Source organism: Loxodonta africana, chromosome 1 (genome assembly GCF_030014295.1).
Source record: "Loxodonta africana isolate mLoxAfr1 chromosome 1, mLoxAfr1.hap2, whole genome shotgun sequence".
Taxonomy (NCBI): Eukaryota; Metazoa; Chordata; class Mammalia; order Proboscidea; family Elephantidae; genus Loxodonta; species Loxodonta africana.
Window position 1 is genome coordinate 228,357,550 of NC_087342.1, and position 22,933 is coordinate 228,380,482.

A 22,933-nucleotide genomic window follows, 5' to 3' on the forward strand; every position below is an offset into this window, starting at 1 on the left:
ATATCTTTTGCGGGGGGCACAGTTTAATCCATAACACAAGGTGAGTTTGAGTTGTACTCCCCCACCCCCCACTACCAGATCCTCACTGGTTTCAAACCCCTGGAGTCATCCTCTTCTGACGACCTTGGTGACCCTACCAGGCCTGGCTTGCTTCCTGGCTGTCAGAAACAAAGCCCAGGTCCTGTGCTCAAGGTGACCATGGGAAGGGGACTTTACACCCACTTGGGGCAGCTGAATCTCACAGAACTTACTTTAGCACCCAAAAGACAGCGAACGTGTCACTGGCCCACATCGCAGGGGCTGCCCTCTTCCTTCATCGGACTGTGCTGGGCTTGAACCAGGGCTCTGTCCTTAAAACCTGTGGTACCACTGAGACGTCACTGAGGCTGTTAAACAAGATCTGGTAGGACACACACACAAACTCGTTGCCATTGAATTGATTCCGACTCATGGCCACCCCATATGTTACAGAATAGAACTGCCCCCTAGGGTTTTCTTGGCTGTAATATTTATGGAAGCAGGTCCCCAGTTTTTCTTCCACAGTGCCGTTGAACGGGTTTGAACTGCCAACCTTTCAATTAGTAGTTGAGTGCAAACATGGTAACCCCAATATTGAAGTCAGAGAAGCCATACACTGAGTAGAGAGTGGGGTGGGGTAAGTTCCAGCAATAAACGACCCTCAGGGGTCACATAGACTGTCCAGGGGACACAGGCATGGTAGTTCTCAGTCGATTCCGACTCACAGCGACCCTGTAAGGCAAAATAGAACTGTCCCATCAGATTTCCAAGGCCGTAATCTTTGCGGAAACAGACGGCCACATCTTTCTCTCTTGGAGCGGCTGATGGGTTTGAACTGCTGTCCTTTCGGTTAGCCGAGCACATAACCACTGTGCCAGCCACCAGGGCTCCTATGGTAGTTTTATGGGAAACAATTTCCAGACCCTCAGCTCTTTCCTAGAATTGATTTGTCTGGAAATATGCCTGTGAGGGAGGGGGCAGGCTTCCCATCCTCACTCTTGCATCTGCAATCCTTCTTCCATGTTACAAAAGAAAAGCCCACCTCCTCCCGTCCAGAATCTTCCAGTGGTGCATGGTTCCAGGAAGTAAATACCTCTGGGATGCCAAATGACGTTAAGGAAGTAAGTGATGTCAGTGACCGGGCGACACATTTGTTTGCAAGTCAGCCGAAACCCAGTTATTTGCATTCCATGAAACTGGAGGCAAGCTTCGCTGGGCACCAGCTGACAGCACTAATTTTGTCAGTAGACCATTGTGAATTTTTTTTTTTTTATTTTAGCATGTAACTCAGAAGAAGTTTGTTTGAAGAACTCAGTGACACTTTCTATGACAGTTCTTTCTACTTACATCTATTTATTAATGTGTGTCTTAGTTATCAAGTGCTGCTATAACAAAAATACCACTAGTGGGTGGCTTTAACAAACCGAAATTTATTTTCTCTTTGTTTAGGAGGCTAGAAGTCCAAATTCAGAGAGCAGGCTCTAGGGGAAGGCTTTCTCTCTCTGTCAGCTCTAGGGGAAGGTCCTTGTCTCTTCAGCTTCTGTTCCTTGGCCGCTTGGCTCTCTTCATGTGGTGCGGCATCTCTCTTCCCAAATCTCTCCTTGCTGCCTTGCTTGTTTAATCTCTTTGCTGTCTCAAGAGAGACTGATTTAAGACACAGCCTACACCAATACTGTGTCATTAACATAACAAAGACCACTCTTTCCCAAATGGGATTGTAACTGCTGGTATAGAACCAAAAACCCATTGCCACAGAGTCAATTCTGACTCATAGCAACCCTACAGGACAGAGTAGAACTGCCCCATAGGGTTTCCAAGGAGCGGCTGGTGGATTCAAACTGCTGACCTTTTGGTTAGCAGAGAAGCTCGTAACCACTGCACCACCAGGGCTCCTACCACAGGGTTAGGATTTACAATACATTTTGGGGGACACAATTCAATCCATAACAATGTGAAAAAGGTTTCTTAGTGTTTATATCGAGGAGCCCTGGCTGCGCAGTGGTTAAGCTCTCAGCTGCTATTCGAAAAAAAGATTTGTGGTTCGAACCCACTGCTTAGCTGGGGAAAGATGTGGCAGTCTGCTCCCATAAAGATTACAGTCTTGGAAACCCTATGCGCAGTTCTACTCTGCCCTATAGAGTCGCTATGAGTTGGAATCGGCTCATCGGCAACGGGTTTGGTATCCATGGACACTTGAACTAGAAGTCCTACCCGTCTCATTAAGAGACACCTTTCCAACAGCTCTTCACTTTTTCTGTTAAGTGATTATTTTTTGAAATGTTTTGTTTACATTGTATTGTTTACACTGTTTGACCAATTGTGTACTAACGGTAATTGTAATGATAATTCAAAACAGATAATTCAAACCAAAAGAGACTCTTATTAGACAATAGATAAGTGGTAACTTTGGTGAAGGGTAAGACAGTCCACAATACTGGGGAGGCCAGCACAACTTGCCCAAGGCAAGGTCATAGAAGAAGCTCCATAGACAGAACCAAAGTCCCTAAGGGACCGAATTACTGGGGCTGAGGGCTGTGGGGACCATCTAGCTCAATTGGCATAACACAATTTATAAAGAAAATGTTCTACATTCTACTTTGGCGAGTAGCATCTGGGGTCTTAAAAGCTTGTGAGCAGCCATCTAAGATACTCCACTGGTCTCACCCTGTCATGAGCAAGGGAGAATGAAGAAAACCAAAGACACAAGGGAAAGATTAGTCCAAAAGACTCATGGACCACAGCCTCCACCAGACTGAGTCCAGCACAACTAGGTGGTGCCCAGCTACCACCACCAACTGCTCTGACGGGGATCACAATAGAGGGTCCCAGACAGAGCTAGAGAAAAAATGTAGAGCAAAATTCTAACTCACAAAAAAAGACCAGACTTACTGGCCTGACAGAGACTGAGGAAACCCTGAGAGTATGGCCCCCGGACACTCTTTTAGCTCAGTAATGATGTCACTCCTGAGGTTCACCCTTCAGCCAAAGATTAGACAGGCCCATAAAACAAAACAAGACTAAAGGGGTGCACCAGCCCAGGGGCAAGGACCAGAAGGCAGGAGGGGACATGAAAGCTGGTAATAGGGGACCCAAGGTCGAGAAGAGGAGAGTGTTGACATGTCGTGGGGTTGGTAGCTAAAGTCACAAAACGATATGTGCACTGATAGTTTAATGAGAAGGTAGTTTGTTCTGCAAACTTTCATCTGAAGTACAATTAAAAAAAAAAGGGAATCTAAAAAAAAATAAGAAGAGACGCTTTTTAAACCCAAACCAGAAGAAACTCTTTTTAAACACTGAGCTTTCAGATCAAATTGCTGCACTGTGTGATAGGGTGAGCAATAAAAGATATCGAAGCACAAAATATGTCCCATTTGCATGAAATTCTGTGGGGAAGTGAAATGGCAATGCGAGTAAAAATCCCGTCTGTTCCAGAAGAACTTGTTTCCGAGTTCCTTTACGTAGTCGATGAGGCTGAGCGTCACACCACGGTTTAGCTTCCGCTGGATCCTCGTAAAAAGGACTTCCTACCACAGTTTTATGCTGCCATGTCAATATTTAGACTATGCTGAAAAAAACCATTTACAACTGTTTAAACTAATGATGGTATTGTTAGCAAGGGCTCAATTGACTGAACACTTTCTTCAGAGTCCAGCCAGCAGAGTGGCTGAGGACTAGACAGAGCCTGGGCTCGGTGGCTTCTTGGTTCTAGCACCGACCACCTGTGTCACTTGGGCAGGTGATCAGCTCCCCTGGGTGACAGTTGCTCGTTTGTAAAATGGTGATAATTGCCCTGCAAGATCAGCGTTGTTAGGTAGGTTGGTGATCCCATCTGCAAGGATACAGGTAAGAGCACCAGCTCTGGAGCCAGACTGCACTGGTGTCACCTGCCCAGGTGGTGTAACCAGGAAGTGGGTCTGAACCAGCTTTTACATTGTGTCACCTGTGGGAGGCTCCTTCACCTCTCTGTGCCTCCATTTTCTGCCCTGTAAAAAGTGGCTGGTACTGGTCCTTCCTTCATGGGGTTATTGAGAAAATTAAATAAGTTACCAAGTACCTGGCATCCGGTAAACACTGCCAAACGTGTTAGCTGTTGTTGAAGGGCAGGCTCCCACATGCCCCTAGATGGTGGCTCCTCTCATCCCCGGGAACCTCTCCCTTGTCCCAGCATCCTTGTCCCAGGACTAAACCAGTTGCTGTCGACTCGATCCTGACTCATGGCAACCCCATGTGTGTCAGAGGAGAACTGTGCTCCATAGGGTTTCAATGGCGGCTTTTTCCGAAGCAGATTGGCAGGTGTCTTAGTCATCTAGTGCTGCTATAACAGAAATACCACAGGTGGATGGCTTTAACGAAGAGAAATTAATTTTCTCACAGCCTAGTAGGCTAGAAGTCCAAATTCAGGATGTCAGCTCTAGGGGAATGTTTTCTCTCTCTGTCTGCTAGGAGCTTCTCCAAGCAAGAACCCCAGTCCAAGGAACACGCAATGCTTTTTTGGTGGTATGAGGTCCCCCACTTTCTGCTTGCTTCTCTTTCCTTTTATCTCTTGTAAGATAAAACCTGGTTCAGGCCACACCCCAGGGAAACTCCCTTTACATTGGATCAGGGATGTGACCTTAGTAAGGGTGTTACAACCCTACCCTAAACCTCTTTATTTAATCTTGCCTCATTAACCATAGGCAGAGATTAGGATTTACACCACGAAGGAAAATCACATCAGATGATAAAATGGCGGACAATCGCACAATAGTGGGAATCATGGCCTAACCAAGTTGACGCATATTTTGTGGGGACACAATTGAATCCATGACACCAGGCCTTTTCTCCGAGGCACCTCAGGGTTAAGTCGAAACACCAACCTTTCAGTTAGTAGCTGAGAGTATTAACATCTCAGGGCTAGGAGTCAGCTTTCGCTGTGGTGGTGGCACCTTCCCTTTCTTTCATTTATTTTAAGAGCCTTTAATACCTGCTGCAGCACACCTTTCCCAGGCTGCCCCCAGGCACTGCTGTCCTGAATGGGAAATGCTGGCTACCTTCAAAGGAGCTTGGACCCTTGCCAGGGACTCCGTACCCCCACGCAGAGGCTGTCAAGGGAGTAGTGTTAGAAATCGGCTTCATAACTTGGATGGAGGGATTGAAAGTAAAATTTTCCATGGCTGTCCTGGAGCCTGCTCCCTGCAAACTGGGTCTTAGCCTCATCAGCCTGGGCACAAGGACTACTGTCCTCTTGCTACACCAAGGGATGTGGGGCTGGACTCTGCCTTTCCCTGTGCTGAACCCATCAGAAGAGGCCGGGGAATGCCTGGGAATTTCGTGCCTGCAAAGGCTGTGGTAATATTGCACCCTCGAGGCTATAATTTGAGAATGCCAGCCCCACACCAACTCCACCGTCTTCCAGAAAGGACACCTGCCCTATTTAAGAAACTCCACCCCCAGACACCTGTCACCATGCAGTGTTACAAGGGAGAGCGGTCATGACTTCATAATTTCTGTAAATCACCAAGGGACTTCCCATTTCCTTTCCCCGCCCAGCCTGGGCTGGTGCCACACCTCTGAGTGGGGATTACGGAGCTATTTGAGTTTCTTTGCAAGGGCATCATGCAGAGGCAGGTGGGCAGAGCTCAGGGCCCAGGGGCAGATCTCAGGTTCCTCCTCATCATGCCTTGATGCTGTCATCTTCAGGGTCTGCCTGCTGCCTGGTCACGCTGGATGTCACTCGTCCTGTGACTCATGAGGCGGTTCTCAAGGAGTCGTGTGCTTCGTCTTAGGGAAGGAAGAGGGCCTGGAGTTATCCTGTAGAGGTGGAGAGGACAGTCAGGGAGGAGTGAGGGTTCAGTGACAGAATTCTCACCTTCCATGCAGGAGACCCAAGTCCAATTTCTGGCCAGTGTACCTCATGCACCGGTACCACCTGTCTGTCAGTGGAGGCTTACATGTTGCTGTGATGCTGAACGGGTTTCATCAGAGCTTCCAGAGTATGACCAGGAAGAAAGGCCTGGCGGTCTATTTCCAAAAACCAGCCTATGAAAACCCTAAGGAGCACAATGGTCTGATCCCACTGTGCATGGGGTTGCCATGAGTCAGGGGCTGACAACAGCTAACGACAACAGAGGGTAGTTATCTGAGCTGCAGGTGATGGGAAGTCCCTACACTCGGGGTCCCTATGGCTCCTTTTCAAGACTGATTCACAGTTCATCTCAAAGCAGTCCCTGCGCTGTCTCCTCTGGAAAGTGCTGCTCATTTCCTTCCTGGCAGTAGGTGGAAGTACCCCCTCCCCTATCCCCTGCCAATCCTCAACACGGAGTCGCTTGCTCAGGCGGCTCAGCTCCTCTTGGTCCTGTGTTTCCCCACTGCCGCTGCACACCCCTCTCTCAGGCCCAGCTCCTGCATCACACTCGAGAACGGTTTCCTCACCGTCCACATCCCTGGCACATCCTCTTCAAATTTCTGCCAAACTGGAGCACAGCTTCCTTTATGAGAGATGAGGCAATGCAGTTGCCGGCTGGTGCCCCACCCCCTCTGCATCTTGTGGGGGACCTCCTTCTGGAATGACGGATCCCGAGTAGGTATTACCTCACACCAGTGGCACTTTTCTCAGTGACTGTGAGGAGGGAATTTGGAAGGCGCTGGCGAGTAGGTGCGAGAGAAAGACGTGGCAGTCTGCTTGCATAACGATTACAGCCTTGGAAACCCTGTGGGGCAGTTCTGCTCTGTCCTACAGGATCGCTATGAGTCGGAAGTGACTGGATGGCAATGGGTGTGGTTTGATTTTGTTCTGGTCAGTAGGTGGAATTGGCAGTCTTCGAGGTGTTTTATCTTGTCTGAGTGTCCAGAGATCTAAGAGTGTTGAAAACCATTGTCCCAGGTAATCCAAAAAACCAAACCAGTTGCTTATAAACCAGCTGATTATGATTCATGGTGACCCTGTGTGTTTCCGAGTAGAGCTCCATAGGGTTTTCAACGGCTATTTTTTCTAAAATAGATTGCCAGGCCTATCTTCTGAGGCACCTGTGAGTGGATAACCATAGTTGTTTTTGTTGGGTGCTGCTGAGCCGATTCGGATTCATAATGGCCCTGTGTGGCTGAGTAGCACTGTCCCACAGGGTTTTCAAGACTTTTAAACCAGATTGCCAGGCCTTTTTTCCTAGGCACCTCTGGGTGGGTTCAAACCTCCAACTTTTACTCTTTTTTACTGACTTCCTACTTACCACGCATGATGTTTGTCTTTGTTATCTAGTGCTGCTGTAACAAAAATACCACAAGTGGATAACTTCAACAAACAGAAATTTACGTCCTCACAGTTTAGGAGTCCAAATTCAGAGCACAGCTCTAGGGGAAGGCTTTCTCTCTGTCAGCTCTAGGGGAAGGCTTCTCTCTCTCTCTCTCTCTCTCTCTCTCTCTCTCTCTCTCTCTCTCTCTCTCTCTCTCTCTCTCGGCTCTAGGGGAAGGCTTGCTCTCTCTCTTTCTCTCTCTCTCTCTCTCTCTCTCTCGGCTCTAGGGGAAGGCTTGCTCTCTCTGTCGGCTCTAGAGGAAGGCTTTCTCTCTGTTGGCTCTAGAGGAAGGCTTTCTCTCTGTCAGCTCTAGGGGAAGGCTTTCTCTCTGTCAGCTCTAGGGGAAGGCTTGCTCTCTCTGTTGGCTCTAGGGGAAGGCTTGCTCTCTCTATTGGCTCTAGGGGAAGGCTCGCTCTCTCCGTCGGCTCTAGGGGAAGTTCCTTGTCTCTTCGGCTTGTTTACTGGGTCTTTGGAGATTTCTACGTGGGTTGGCATCAGTCCTCCCTATCTCTGCCTCTAGTTTGCTTGTTTAATCTCTTTATATCTCAAAAAAGATTGACTCAAGACACATCCTACACTGATCTCGTGTAACTAACATAACAAAGACAGCCCATTTCCAAATGGGATTATAGCCACAGGCATAGAGGTTAGGGTTTACAGCACATATTTTGGGGGGTTACAATTCAATCCATAACAATCTTTTTCTCCAGGGATTGGTCCCTCCTGATAACATGTCCAAAGTAAGCAAGATGAAGACGTGACATTTTTGCTTCTGTAAGGATTCCAAAAACCCATTGCCATTGAATCGATTCCGACTCATAGCGACCCTATAGAACAGGGTAGAACTGCCCCATAGGGTTTCCAAGGAGCGCCTGGCGGTTTTGAACTGCCGACCTTTTGGTTAGCAGCTGTAGCACTTAACCACTATACCACCAGGGTTTCCCAAAAACCCAACCGAGTGCTGTCGAGTCGATTCCAACTCATAGCAACCCTATAGGACAGAGTAGAACTGCCCATAGAGTTTCCAAGGAGCGCCTGGTGGATTCAAACTGCCAACCCTTTGGTTAGCAGCCGTAGCACTTAACCACTATGCAACCAGGGTTTCCATCAGCCAAGAAAACCCTGCGGAGCATAATTCTACTCTGGGATACACGTAAGTTCGCGTTGATTCAGAATCGACTTGACTGCAACATGTTGGGTATTGCTTCCTTGGGAGCCCCTGGGTGGTGCAGCGAACGGGCCTAGCTGCTAACCCAAAGGCTGAAAGTTTGAATCCAACCAGAGGCACCTTGGAAGAAAGGCCTGGCAATCTACTTGTGAAAAAGTAGCCATTGAAAACCCAGTGGAGCACAGTTCTGCTCTGGTGCACATGGGGTCGCCATGCGTCAGAACTGACTCCACAGGATCTAGTCTTGCTTTGTCAGGCTTCTCTGCGGCTGCGCGGTTCTGACGCTTGGCTCTCTTGTCTGGTTTGCCTTCCAGGTGGCACCTCTTTGAGCTTCCTGGTTTTGGTGACAGGCTGCACCTCTGTGGGCAGAATTCCAGAGGCTGAAATCTACAAGATCACGGCCACCGATTTTTACCCACTTCAGGAAGAAGCCAAAGAGGAAGACCGTCTCTTGGCCTTGAAGAAGATCCTCAACTCGGGCGTGTTCTACTTCTCGTGGCCCAACGAAGGGTCCCATTTTGACCTGACCGTCCGGGCGCAGAAGCAGGGCGACGGCCACTACGAGTGGGGCAATTCCTTCTTTTGGTGAGGGGCTCCGTCGTCAGATAAATGTTCTCAGTGCCTCGGTTTCCCCACAGTGAATTCCTGGCTTCTGTTTGGAGACGGGGGTGGGGTATGTCTCCTCATGTATCCCAGTGCCTCCCTTCCCCAAGTGCTCCTGGGGGCTCTGGTTTGGTTGAGTTTTTGTACCTGGCTGCTAATTGAAAGACTGGAGGTTCAAGTCTACCCAGAAGTGCCTTGGAAGAAAGGCCTGGCAATCTACTTCTGAAAAATCAGCCATTGAAAACCCTATGGAGCACAGCCCTTCTCTGACACACATGGTGGCCCCATGAATTGGGGTTGACTTGACAGCAACTGGTTTAGCTTGGTTAATGTGCTCAAACTTTCAAATGCAGGCGAATCTGCTGAAGGCGTTGAAGTGCAGGTTCCAGCCCAGTAGTTCTAGGCTGGGCCTGCTTTCTCCCTCAGCCGCTGGTGCCGAAGGTGACCACCCTCTGAGTGACAGACAGGCTCTGGGGGTTGTGTTTGTGTGACTCCCTCAGTCCGCAGCAGCCCATCCCTTGCCTGGGTGTGAAGCGGCTTTGTATCCAGAGAGCCTATGAGCTGGGGTCAGAAACCATTTCACACAGAGCAAGAAGCATGGCAGCACTGCTGTAAGTGGTCACCGGGTATCTGAGTCCCTGCCCATTTGTCGCTGCTCTTCTCGGGTCACCCGGGCCAGCTGTATGGCTGGAGATTGAGGAATGCGGGAAATGCAAGACGAAGTGAGTGGGGTGGCCCCAGATGGGCCTGGAGAGGGCGAGGTCACCACAGTGCCTTTTGCAGTGGACTTCAGCTTGGTCTTGAGCTGCAGAGGAGGAAGTAGTTGGGGAGGTGCCAGGCTGCCGGGGGAGCACACTGCAGGGTGTGGTGCCCAGGCTTAGGGCGGAACCCGGAGAACCGACCACAGTGAGTCACCTCTGGCTAAGGGGTCGCAGGCTGAAAAGCTAAACTCACTGTATTGTGGGCAGCGTCTGAGCCTGGTAGCCCCATGTCAGGAGTCAGACAGGGTCTGCACTGAGGTGGCTCGTAGAAAAGGCAGAGTGTTTGCTGACGGTCATCATTCCGGGCCACGTATTGATCTCACCAATAATTGCTTCCACACACAATCACATCTTGGGAGGAGCCGCACAGCTCTAGTTTCCTGTATAGATTTGGGGATCTTCCTTGGAGAATATGAGCTGTCCTCCCACCAAGGGTCTGGCAAGTATGACTAATAAGAACCAAGGTTTACTCAGGGGTTATCCCTCTTATTGCTATATGGTTAGCAGACTCTGGAGTGTTCTGGAGGCCTTGCCTTGATGCCATGTACGGACTTAATACATTTATTACTAAACTGGTTTGTCGGAGTCTGAGAGAGTGATCCGGAAGCAGGAAATATTTTTGGAAAGTGATGCTGCAGGATTCTCCTTTCTTCAGCAGTGGGCACCGTGGTACGGAGAGCGGAGATGTGGGTCTGATGTGGGGCCGTGCTGGGGGCCGTGGCTGGGGGGATGCTTCTAGAGCCAGAGGCAGAGTCAGGGTGGCTAGCCGGAGAGGAGGGCCGGCTACTTCTTGCTGCATGGCAAAGCTGCTGCCGGTGAGGTGGGGTTTCCTAGCACTGTTGTCCAACAAGAAGAAAACGCGAGATCTTTGAGGAAGGCTCAAGGGCAGAGATAGTGTTGCCTTTTTTAGATAAGTAGGGCGTTGTGATCTAGATTTGCTTGATGCCCCGTCAGAGAGAGGCTCAGGTGATAGTTCCCGTCTCCCTAGGAGCAGGCTCAGGGCCCTGGCTCGGCCTCCCAACTCGCTGGTGGAGGTGAAAGCAGCAGAGGTGTCCTCTGGGGGCTTAGGGGTCCATGCACCTCGACTGAGACCCCACTTCTCAGAGCGGCCCCTCCTGTGCTCACTAACTCAGGTACGAGTGGGGAGGCCAAGGGAAAGAAACGGATGATTCGAGCACCTGCAGCCCTTCGTGGTGAGGGGCTGGCAGTGCTAAGCAGAAGGGCCGTGTCTCCACTCCATGACCTTATCCCAGTACTCAACTTCTCTGTGCCTCAGTTTCCGTATCTGCAGAATGGGGTTAGCGTCCATACCTTTCACATAAGGCCATTTCGAGGAGGAAGTGAGCTGATCCATCTGGAAACACCTAGAATGGTGCCTGGTCCACTTGGTTAATGTTGGCTGTTGACACACCACCACCGCCATGGACACCGGGGGCCCCAGCAGCCCGGACAATGCCCTGGGCATGGGAAGGAAACACAAACACTTGGGTTAAAGTTTACTTCCACCTCACCCTTTGTTATTCATTCTGGATTGCTTGCTTATGCTGTCATTATATCCACACCACAGTGTAGGTGTGTAATTTAAATAAGCCTGCATACATTGGACGTGTGGTTAAATTTTTAACTAATAGGGTGTATCAAAAACTATGGACTCCAGAGGGTTAAAACAGAGGCTTCTTTGAACTTCCCTGACAGGCCCACCCCTGGCTTTGCTTCCAACCCTGTAGCAAGGGTTCCTTATCAGGAAAGGAGGAGTCCTGAGTGATGTGAGTGATTAATGCACTCAGCTGCTAACTGAAAGGTCGAAAGTTCGAGTCCACCCAGAAGCACCTTGGAAGAATGGCCTGGTGATCTACTTCTGAGAAGCAGGCATTGAAAACCCTATGGAGCACAGTTTTACTCTCACACACAGGGGGTCGCCATGAGTCAGAGTCGACTTGGTGGTGTCTGGTTTATTGGGAAAGGGTTCCTTCTCCCACACACCTGTACACATCTGGTGTCCTACTGTTTGGGTCTCTGTGAAGGGCCTAGATCTTCTCAGGCTATCTGTCCACGGTGAAGAGTGCATGGGAGACACTGTGCTTTTGTCCCCTCCCGAGCTGAAGTGCCGGCCCCAGTAGGAGCCCACTGCACACACGCTTTGGATGCCATGTTCACGAATCCGTTTTGCAGGAACCAGCTGTTGCACGTACCCCTGAAGCACCACCAGGTGAGCTGCTCCGACTGGCTGCTGAAGGTGATCTGTGGGGTGGTGGCCATCCGCACCGTGTACGCCTCGCACAAGCAGGCCAAGGCCTGCCTCATCTCCCGCATCAGCTGCGAGCGGGCCGGCGCCCGCTTCCACACCCGCGGCGTCAATGACGACGGCCACGTGTCCAACTTCGTGGAGACAGAGCAGGTCAGTGGCCGGGCCCTGGCACCGGGGGGCTCAGAATAGTCAACAAAACAACAATGAACAAAAAACCAGACCCGTTGCTGTCGAGTTGATTCTGACTCATGGCCACCCCATGTGCTGCAGAGTAGAACCACCCCATATGGTTTTTGTGGCTATTACCTTTACAGAAGCAGATGGCCAGGGCTTTCTTCTGCGGTGTTGCTAGGTGGGTTGGAAGCGCCACCGTTTAGGTCAATAGCCTAGCACACACTGCGCCATCCCGGGAACTTGGTCTGAACTCCTCCTCCACCCAGACTCTCAATCCCCACTCCCTAGGACACAGCACAGGCGAAAGTGTATTCTCTTTTGGGGAGAAGAGACTCTGGAGCTTTTTGGGGTGGTTTCTGATCGCGGCTCCTGACTAACTGAGAATGGAATGTGTAAGTGGTGCTGGGCATGGAGGCCTGGCCTCTGGTTGCCTGGTGGGTATTTTTTGCTTCACTTCTCATGGTGGGAGAATGCTGCTTACCCGAGGTATTTTTAGCTAGAAGGAATCAGGAGTCTTTGCTGTGGTCATCCAGGGTGGGACTTACTCAGAGGGCAGCTGTCGGATGAACCCCTCTGGTTGGAAAATCTTTTCATGACAGGAGTGAGTAGATTAGGACCATGGAAGGAGGAGAGAAGAGACAAGTATTCTTATTTTTATTCTAAATCAACCACGGCGTGAGCCAAGATGCAAGCAGCGGCAGCTGGGCGTTGAGAAGGCTGAGCTTCAGCAGCAGCAGCTTCCAGCACCCGTGGAACACAGCCATCTGCTTAACGTCTCGATTTCTTTCCCTAACTTGCAGGCTGTAGGCTAACACCCTGAGTCGAATGGCAGGTGGGCTAAGTTGTAGGGAAGGAGACCCCGGTGAAGGCACAGGTATAATGTGGTTGTGGACGGCACACAGAGCCCATTAACCAGGAAACACTGCATGCAGTCAGTGGCTTACAGCAAGCAAGGTATGCACGGGCTTAATGGTGCTTACTTACTAATCTGTCGTACACAGTTCACTAAGTAAGCTCGTGGAATTGTGCATGACAGATTAGTAAGTAAGCACCATTAAGCCTGCGTGGCTTATTGGGTGATCTGTCCCTGGTGGCACACTTCTCACACCCCGTTGATTTGGTGGAGATGTGGCTTTGCATTTCCTTGTCACTCCTGCTGCTGCTGCTGCCATTGGAGGGGTTCTCCTGAGGACACAGAAACAAAAAAAAAACAAACCCATAGCTGTGGAGTCAATTCCGACTCATAGCTACCCTATAGGACAGAGCAGAGCTGCCCCCTAGGGTTTCCAAGGCTGTAAATCTTTACGGAAGCAGACTGCCACACCTTTCTCCCGAAGAACCGCTGGTGGGTTTGAACTGCAGACCTTCTGGTTAGCAGTCAAGTGCTTAATCGCTACGCCACCAGGGCTCCTTATGAGGACTTTAGCCAGTTTAATTCAGCACATATTTGGATACTGACCGTGTGCACATCTTTCAGAGCCTGGAAGGTGAGTGAGGGCATCTTGGTTGGAGCAGCCACTCAGCAGGAGGGACTTTAGAACCGGGCCTTGGAGTGAGCCAAAGGCGGAGTTCCTTGCATGTGATTCCCCAGTGATACGGGCTGTCCTGGGTACTGACCAAAGCTGTTAAAGAAATATCTAGTTAAAAACAAAGAGAGAGAGAGAAAGAGAGCATGTGACCCCAAATGCAGGCCGTTTTCTTTTTTCTCGCTCCCTCCTGTTCCGTGAAATGACTCCTTTTTGCCGCCAGGCCCTGCTACCATGATCACTTTTTCCATCCCAGATTTTAGCCTGGGGTTTGGTGTTTAGTCTGCCAGCTCTTCAATTACTTTTACAAATATTGGTTTATTAGTTATCACCCGCTGTGGGCTGGGTGCTATGCTGGACCCTGGGGGCCCAAGGTGCAAAACATATTTGTATGAATTGAAATGCCAGAGCCCCTTAACCTGGTAAGGGAGCCAGACTCCAGAGATAGTCACAGGCCGCCCTGCAGGGACTCTGCCATCTCGGCCTTTGCCCCATTCTCCACCCAGCCCTGGGGCAGAAAATACCTGGCTTGTCCTCTCATTTGTGTGTCCCCAGATTTTTGGATTTCAACCAATTAAAAAAATGGAGGTGGTCTCAGAGTCTCATCTACTTTTTTTGTTGAGTAAGTCATTGAAGGAAAACCACATTCCACAATCGGCCCGTTTCCTACAGAATTATTTATTTTATTTTTTTGTTGTTGGGAATATACACAGCAGAGCATGCACCAGCTCAACAGTTTCTACGTGTGCAATTCAGGGACACCGATTACATCCTTTGAGTTGTGCAACCGCTCTCACCCTCCTTTTCTGAGTCGTTCCTCCCTCACTTACATAAACTGACTGCCCCTGAAGCTTCTTATCCAACCTGTCGAGTTGCTGTTGGCAGTTTGATCCCATATAAATAGTTGTTAAAAGAGCACAATGCTCCAGGCAGGCCTTTTTTCTACTAGTTAAGCTAAACTATTGTTTGGTTTTAAGGAGACTTCCGGGATATTTTTGGTTTAAGGTTTAAAGATTATCTCAGGGTAATAGTTTCAGGGGCTCATCTGATTTTCATGGCTCCAGAAATTCTAGATTCCATTAGAATTTGAAATTCTGTTCTGCATTTTCCCCCTTTTGATCAAAGATTCTTCTATAGAATCTTTGATCAAAATGTTCAGTAATGGTAGCTGGGTACCATCCAGTTCTTCTGGTCTCATGGCAAAGAAGGCAGTTGTTCATGGAGGCAATTAGCCACACAGTCCTTATCCTTCTCCTGTTTCTGGCTTTCCTTTGACCTCTTTTGCTCCAGGTTAATAGAGACCAGTTGTGCCTTGAATGGCTGCTTGCAAGCTTTTAAGACCCCAGGCACTACACTACTAACTAAGAAGTAGAACAGAAACATTAAACACGATATTAGGCCAATTAACTGGGATGTCCCATGAAACCATGACCCTAAACCTCCAAAAAAAAAACCAGGAATCAAATCCCATGAGGCTTTGGTTGTACATAAGGAGCCCCAGCTGCTGCTCTTTTTGTTGTTGTTGTTGTAAATACGTCTACCATACAACTTTTGCCAATTCAACTTTTTACACGTACAGAACTTGTTGACATCAGTTACGTTAATCAGCTGTGCAACCCTACCCCTAATCAACATGATGTTTCCATCCCCATAAACTGGACTTTCCTAAACGATTTTAACACCACAGTGTAAGAGGACATAATCCTTGGTAAAGGACTATGCTTTAAGTGCCCGTTAGCTTTATGATAGATCTCTACATTGTCTTTGCTTTTCTCAGCTCCCACAGACAAGTGAGCATTTTGGCAGGCGAGGGCTTGGGGGACATCGCCCTAGTTATTTCTTGTATGGGTGTCTCGTGACTTGAGTTTTTCTCCTCATGTTTTCAGTTTGCTGGTTAGGGCTCAGGGCAGGGGCCTTGTCTTCATGTCTCCTGACTCTCCCAGGAGGCCTTAGAGAAATGTCTGAAATAGGACCAGCCTCACGCCAGCTCCCGGGCGTCCAGCCCATGTTGTTTAAATTGCTTCCATCTTTCTTCTCAGGATTAGGAGGGATTTCTTGCTCCCAAAAAGCTTTGGGAGGTTTTTTGTTTGTTTGTTTTTTGTTTTCATTCCCACCCACCCACCCGCCGCCTCTGGATCACAGTAGTGTGTTGGTGCATTGTCACTCTCTCCAGAAAGAGTACCTTCCTCCCAGGAACAGCAGACCTGCTGACAGACAGCCAGAAAGCCCAGCTGCTGTTGGTGCAGAGACCACAGGCACTGCAGACTGAGGCCCTGCCCTGTGTGCATTCAACCCCTCAGCGATTTTGCTTTCAACACAGACACATAGCAGGACATCAGGATTGTTATGGATTGAATTACGTCCCCCAAAATGCCTGTTGTAAATCCTAACCCCTGTACTCATGGAAGTCATACCATTTGGGAACAGGGTTTCTTTGTTATGTTAATGAGGCCATATCAGTGGAGGGTGTGTCCCAATCGTTTTTGGTTAGGTTTGATATAAAGGTCAGATCGGACACTGAGAACCACCAACCTTTTGGTTAGCAGCCAAATGCTTAACCACTGTGCCACCAGGGCTGCTTCTGTTAAGCAGCACCAGGAAACTCAGGGCTCTTACACCCTGAGTGCCCATTTGCTGGGCAGGTATGTCTGAGGCCAGCTTGCACTTTGGGTGAACCATGGTTTCTCACTGTGGGAAATACAAGCCAGGATGTTCTCTGTGACTCAGAGAGCCCCCAACAGTGCGACCCGTGGTGTGTGAGGGAGAAGGTCCCACCTGGTATATTTGAGGAATCACTTCCCAGAGCTTATCAAGGTGTCCTCGTTAGCACTGTGGAGCAGACCCAGGGCTTCTCCAGTCCTTGGCACATTCAGCTGTGTGCCATTCGCGGTGCCGGGCGTGCAGCAAGACCAGGACAGACAAGGGCTGGTCCTCCAGGGCGGCTTCCTTCCTCCCCATTGGTGCCCAGTCAGTGCCAGGCCAGGGACAGATGAGAGACTCACCAGGCCAAGTGAGGATCAGGAGAGGCCATGACGTTAGAGGAAGGGCCCATCTAAGGTGGGGGATGCATGGAGAGAAGGACAGACAGTGGAGAAAAAGACACGAGACGGAATAGAGGGGAAGAGTGAAGGCCTGGTGTCTTAGTTACCTGGTGCTGCCATTAAAAATACTGTGAGTGGGTGGCTTTAGAGAACAGAAATTTATTTTCTCACAATTCAGGAGGCTGGAAGTCCAATTCAGGTCATGAGTCTAGGGGAAGTCTTTGTCTATTCCAGTTTCTAGAAGGTGCCAACGATCCCTGGTGTTCCTGGGCTTATGGATTCACCTGCCTCCATTGTCACATAGCGTCTGTCTCCCCCTCTGTGCCTCTGTGTCTCTTTTGCTCTTTGTATAAGACATCACTCAGAAGTGATTAGGTTTGGGACCCACCCTACTCTGCTATGGCCTCATTCTCCATAACAAAAGAAACATCCTATTTCCAAATTCGGTCACATTCTTACGTACAGCAGTTAGGACATCAACACATATTTTAGGGGACACAATTAGGTCCATAAGATGGGGCTTCCCTCTGGAAAGCTCTTGCCAAGGGACACCCCAGTGATGCTCATGGGGCCCCAGCCTGCTCCTGATGGGGGGCTGGCCATTTCTCTAAGCATCTCCAAGATGGTTTCTAACGTAGGACTGCATCCCCTTCTCTCAAATGTGTAAGGAGGCAGGGTGAGCAGAAACAGCCAGAGGGGAGCAACTGTTGCCAGAAGAACAAAAACATGGCTTCTCCTTATGGCAAGAGGGCTGCTTGCTCTCCACTTCTGGGGTCACAGAATGCTTTCTGTGTAAGGCACTTTATAGCAATATGGGTGCTTAGGTTGGGCCAAGTTGTTTCTTCTGAACAAAAATTGCTCTTTAAGTGGAGTGTATACTTCACTGACGTCCCTGTACATGCGGATCTGCCTTCTACCCCTCCAAGAGGCCCAGGCTCTCAGCAGCTGCACCTCCTGTTGACAAAGGTGCTCTTCATTCCCCATTCCTCCTCCCCCAGCCCCTGGCGACCACTGATAAACTGGGGGGTTCTAGGGAAGCCAGCCTCAGGTCTTCTGCTGAGCTGTTGGAAGCGGTGGGTGTGGGCTGCACAGCACAGGAACTTGGACTGGACTCAGGGAAGTTTTCAGGGCTGTGGTGGTCCACTGGGATCCTGGATCACACCCTCACAGGAACCAGGCGCGTCCTGCTTCCTGACGTTTGTAACATCAGAGATGTGGGGCCCCTTGAGCCGGGACAGTGGCACCTAAATACATGGCCTTGGTGGCTTTGATTATGGTGGAATAGCAAATTGTGTGTTGGATCTTAAGGTCCCTCAAATCAGTGATTCAGTAGACAAAGTCTGGGTGATGCGTTCAGGTAGTGTTGGGTTGCCTCCTGTGTGGCTACATGTGAAGAGTCTCCTCGCCCCAGCGTGGCAGGAAGCGAGTTTGGGGGAAAGGGGCAGGTGAGCCTAGGAGGCTTCAGCAGCTGCAGAAGATCCACCACCACACAGTGATTGCCCTCTGGTCTCAGGGGCCTGGGCTGAAGCTGGTCCCCGAGGGCCTCTGTAAGGAAGTGAGGCTCTTCAGCCCACGCCCACTGTCCGTTGGGAAGTAGGGCTCTGACTAATTGCCCTGCTCTGTCGTTGGCAACCAGAGACCCCATAAGGAGCAGAGGCTCCCTGCTGTGTGGGGAGCTCTCAGCAGGCAGGTGGGCTCCTCATGAATTAAATTCTCAGGAGCCAGAAGAGAGACAGCTTTCTGCACCGTCCCTGTTTGCCTCCATGATGGGCCACATGTGAGTTTGTGTGAGTGGGTGCATGTGTGTGTGCCATGCTTGTGAATGTGTTTGAATGCCTGCGTGTGAGTGTGTACACCCATATGTGTGTGTGCCATGTGTGAATGTGTGTGGGTGTGAGAGAATGTGTGTGTGAGTGTATGAGTGCATGTGTGAGAGTCCATGAGTATGTGAGTGGGAATATGTGAGAGTGAGCATGTGTGTGAGTGCATGTGAGTGTGTGAGGGAGTGCATTGTGAGAGGGTGTGAGTGTGTAAGAGTACATCAGTGTGTGGGAGAGTGTGTGTGAATGCATGTGTGAGGGACTGAGTGTGTGTGAGTGTGTGAGGGAGTGCGTTGTGAGAGGGTGTGTGTGTGTGAGAGTACATGAATGTGTGGGAGAGTGTGTGTGAACACATGTGTGAGGGACTGAGTGTGTGTGAGTGTGTGAGGGAGTGCATTGTGAGAGGGTGTGTGTGTAGATGGCCTTCTCAGACTCCCTCACAGAGGGCCTGAGTCTTTTCAGCACTGTGGTGAGCCGTGTCTGGTGGGTTTGCGCTACAGCCCTGACTAATCCTGCAGAAACCTCCCCCGCCACCCAAAAAAAAAAGAGAGAAACATTTGACTAGTGAAGGTAAGAGCACTGGTTAGTGCTGGGAGGTTATGGTTCCCTGGTTCCCATGTGTCCTCCTAAGAACGAAGACTTGGGAAGCACTGGTTTACAGATACCTCATCGGAGGGAAGGAGCTCAGGAAAAGCCTTTTACATAGAAGTACATTCTTAAGTACTCCTGCCTTGTCCTCTTCCTTGGATGGCCCTTTGGCCTCTGCTCCTGCTGCTCCATGAAAGGGGCCACTCAGGGTCACCTGAGGCTTCCTGGTAGCCAAGTCCAGCAGCCCCACCCAGGCCTCACCCCACTGGCACGGCTTCCTCCCTCCTGAAGTGCTCTCCTTCCGGGTTTCCCTCCCACTCTGTCTGTTCCTTCGTATGCTCCTCTCTCCCCACAGCTCAAAACCCATTTCCCCATGTTCTGAGCCTGCCTTCTCTTTCTCTCCATCATCTCTGGGTGGCCTCATCCACACTCACAGAGCAGCCTGATGCCCTGAACAAAGAGAGAAGCTGAGTTTGTGAGCAAGTCATTCACTCCTCAGAGCACGTCACCTCTCTGTGCCCCAGGTGACACTTACTCCATTGAGAGAGATGGACACTGAGGGTCACCCTCCTGGGCAGGTGGGAGTTTGCAGAATGGAGGTTGAACCAGGTTGGGCTTTCATGCTCCCGTCTGCCTCCCTCAACTCCTGTGGACCCAAACGCTCTGTTAGGATTTCGTCTGTGAGGTGAAGTCCTGCACCCCAGCAAGTTAGACCTGTGTTCTCTCACCCAAAATGGAAGCACAGGCAATCCCTCACTAGTGTGTGAAGGTCAGGGTATGTCCCATCACCTTGGGAACAAATAAGGTGGCCTTGGGGATAGGATGGGACCCAGAATAAAATGTGATTGTCTCACGGAAGGAAGGGGGTGGAGACACTTGGAGGCATCTTTTCTTCTCGCCCACGGGTGGAGTCTGGGACTCTTTGGGGGTTTTCTGAAGCTGGCTTTGCACAAGTTTCATCTCAAGAGGAACTGGGCAAGTGTTGGAAGTAGCACTGTTAGCAGCATTAATTAGAGTGAACGGTAGTCCTTTCTTAAACGAAGAGTTGGCTTTCTGGGAGAATGCTGGCTGGGTTGGTTTCTTGTTCAGTCCTATAGACTGTGTGAGTCACAGCTGCTGGTCAGGTTTATGGACTTCATCTCATTGGGTGTGTGTGTGTGAATTTACGCAAACTGCTCTTTTGTTCTGGCTTTATCAGTAGAATGATGGAGCATAACAGACTGGCTGGTGGTCGGTACCTGGAGACAGGCAGCAAGTTCTCACCCGGGGCTGTTTTCCTTTGGAGACTAATGGACAGACTTTCAGTCGGATGCTGTGGATACCAGGCTCATATAATTCCTGTAGTCCAGGGAAGCTGCAGGGCTGCTTTCCAAGTCCTCGCTGCAGAATGACTAATGAATGTGCCACCTGAGCGTGATCTGCCGGGCATGGAAAGCTACCCGGTAAAGGGAGCAGGGTGGTGAGAAGTGGAAAGGACCCACAGCCTCGCCGGCTGGCCCTGCCAAACCAGGATACAGTTACTCAGATCAAAGCCACGCATCTGGTAACGGCCCAGCCTTCCCCTGTGACGCTCAGGACTGTGCTCCGTGCCCTCTGAAAACTCCCTTACACTGCACTCATAGGCCTGCGGGCCCACCGGAAGCCGGCCCACTCTGAAATAAGTGTGCGTGTGGGTGGGGAGGAGGAGTATTTTTTAAAAATAGAAGTATACTGTGTTTCTATGCAGGCGCCATTCCACAGGAAGCTTCTGGAAACTGTGTTGTGTGTTGACGTTGTGGATGTGTCAAGTCTTGACTTGTGTTGTCAAGCACAGGATTGACTAGTACTGTCGGTTCGGCCTTGGATATAGCTGTTCACTGTACTTCGTCCAGCCCTTTACTAACAGCACTGCCACTTAGCTATGGGATCAGGTTAAAACGGAGGGCTCTAAGGAAGACCATGTAGGGGCAGTGGTGGCCCAGTGGTAGAATTCTCACCTTCCATGCGGGAGACCCGGGTTCAATTCCTGGCTAGTGCACCTGATGAGCAGCTGCCACCTGTCTGTCTGTGGAGGCTTCCGTGTTGCTGTGATGCTGAGCAGGTTTCAGTGGAGCTTCCAGACTAAGACAGACTAGGAAGAAAGGCCTGGCAATCTGCTTCCAAAGACCACCCATTGAGAACCCTATGGATCACCACGGTCTGATCTGTAGTTGATCACGGAGATGGTGAAGGACCAGGCAGCACTCCATCCCTTTGTGCGCGGGGTCACCGTGAGTCAGGGCCAACTCAGTGTCAGCTGACAAAAGAAGGTCTTACTGAAATCCCAGAGTACCCCTGCTTCTCTTCCTAACGTGCAGTGGAGCACTGTGGGATGTTCAGGGAAACCAGCAAGGTTGCTCCCCGAGAAGAAGGCACTCCCCACCAGCGCCAGCTGACCCTGAGGACAGGGCACTTGGTCACTCTCTGGGAGGTGGCTTGGGCAGCAGGCCCGGAAGTCCGCCCAGCAGCTGGCAGGCCCGTCGGCTCCTGGGCTGGGCCTCGGGTCAGGGCGCAGCCCTGCTGTGCTGGCCAGAGGAGCTGGGTGCTGCAATCCACCGCCTGCCCTTCTCGCTAGCTGGTGCTCGGTCTCAGGCGGCAGCATCCGGTTACCAAGCTGAGGACACTCGGTTTCATTGAAGAATCTCTCTCCCTTTATGTTTCCTCCCCATGCAGACGATTTACATGGATGATGGGGTGTCGTCTTTTGTCCAGATCAGAGGCTCCGTTCCGCTGTTTTGGGAGCAGCCAGGCCTTCAGGTGGGTAATGAAGACATCGCCATGTCCGTTGTGTTCTCTTCTAAAACTCTCTGGCAACCTTTCAACCAGGTTTTTGGATGGCACGGTGTCCGATCTTTTCCTCTGCCCAGCTGTCAAGGTGTATGGGGGGTGTGTGCGTGTGTGCGTGTGTGTGTGTGTGCAGATCCATGAACTGTGTGTGCATGTATGTGTGTGTGCGGATGCATCAGGTGTGCTCATGTGTGTGTATGTATGCGCGTGTGTGTACGTGTGTGTGTGCAGATGCTTGGGGGGAGTATGTATGTGTGGTGTGTATGAGTGTGTATGTGTGTGTGTATTGTGTATGTATGTGTGGGGTGTGTGTATGTATGTTTGTGTATTGTGTGTGTGGGTGTGTGTATATGAGTGTCTATGTGTGTATGTATATGTGTATGTATTGCATGTGTGTGTGTGCAGGTGTATGGGGTGTATGTATGTGTATTGTGTGTGTGTGCAGACAGGTGGGGGGTGCGTGTATATGAGTGTCTATGTGCGTATGTATGTGTGTGTATTGCATATACGTGTGTGTGCAGGCGTGTGGAGGTATGTGTGCACACATGCGTGGTATTTTTATGTAGAACACACATGCACTGATTTGTAATTTTTGATTGGCAAGCATGTATTGTGCTTCCTGTGGACTTGGGTAACTGCTGGGGTGTCTTTTCTGAGTAAGTGAACCACATTGTGTACTTGGGTAGAATTACCTTAAGTTATACCCCAAAGTCAGTGTACTCAGAGCACGGCCGCAGTTGCGTTGTGAGGGTCGTGAATCTCTTAGAGGACCCTGCGTGGCCATGCAGGGGTCTGGCGTGTGGAGGTGTCTGTGGCAGAGCTGCCCGAGAATTACACGTAGCTTTCCTGTGATTTCTAAAAATACACCTGGCTATTTTTTATTGGCACAGGGCTCCGGCCAGTGTCAGAGGGT

General features: G+C 50.2%; 1 protein-coding gene across 6 annotated transcripts in view; it reads left to right on the plus strand.

Moving 5' to 3' along the window:
- SYNJ2 (synaptojanin 2) overlaps positions 1 to 22,933 on the plus strand; it is a 136,518-nt gene that overhangs the window by 45,659 nt on the left and 67,926 nt on the right. For 5 of the 6 annotated variants that reach the window (XM_064292722.1, XM_064292725.1, XM_064292734.1 and 2 more), the window contains exons 3-5: positions 8,769 to 9,039; positions 11,991 to 12,216; positions 21,907 to 21,990. In XM_064292722.1, coding sequence (XP_064148792.1) covers positions 8,769 to 9,039; positions 11,991 to 12,216; positions 21,907 to 21,990 — 581 coding nt within the window. Of the gene's footprint in view, positions 1 to 8,768; positions 9,040 to 11,990; positions 12,217 to 17,967; positions 18,585 to 21,906; positions 21,991 to 22,933 lie in introns of those variants that run through there. The other variant, XM_064292743.1, reaches the window with a different exon arrangement.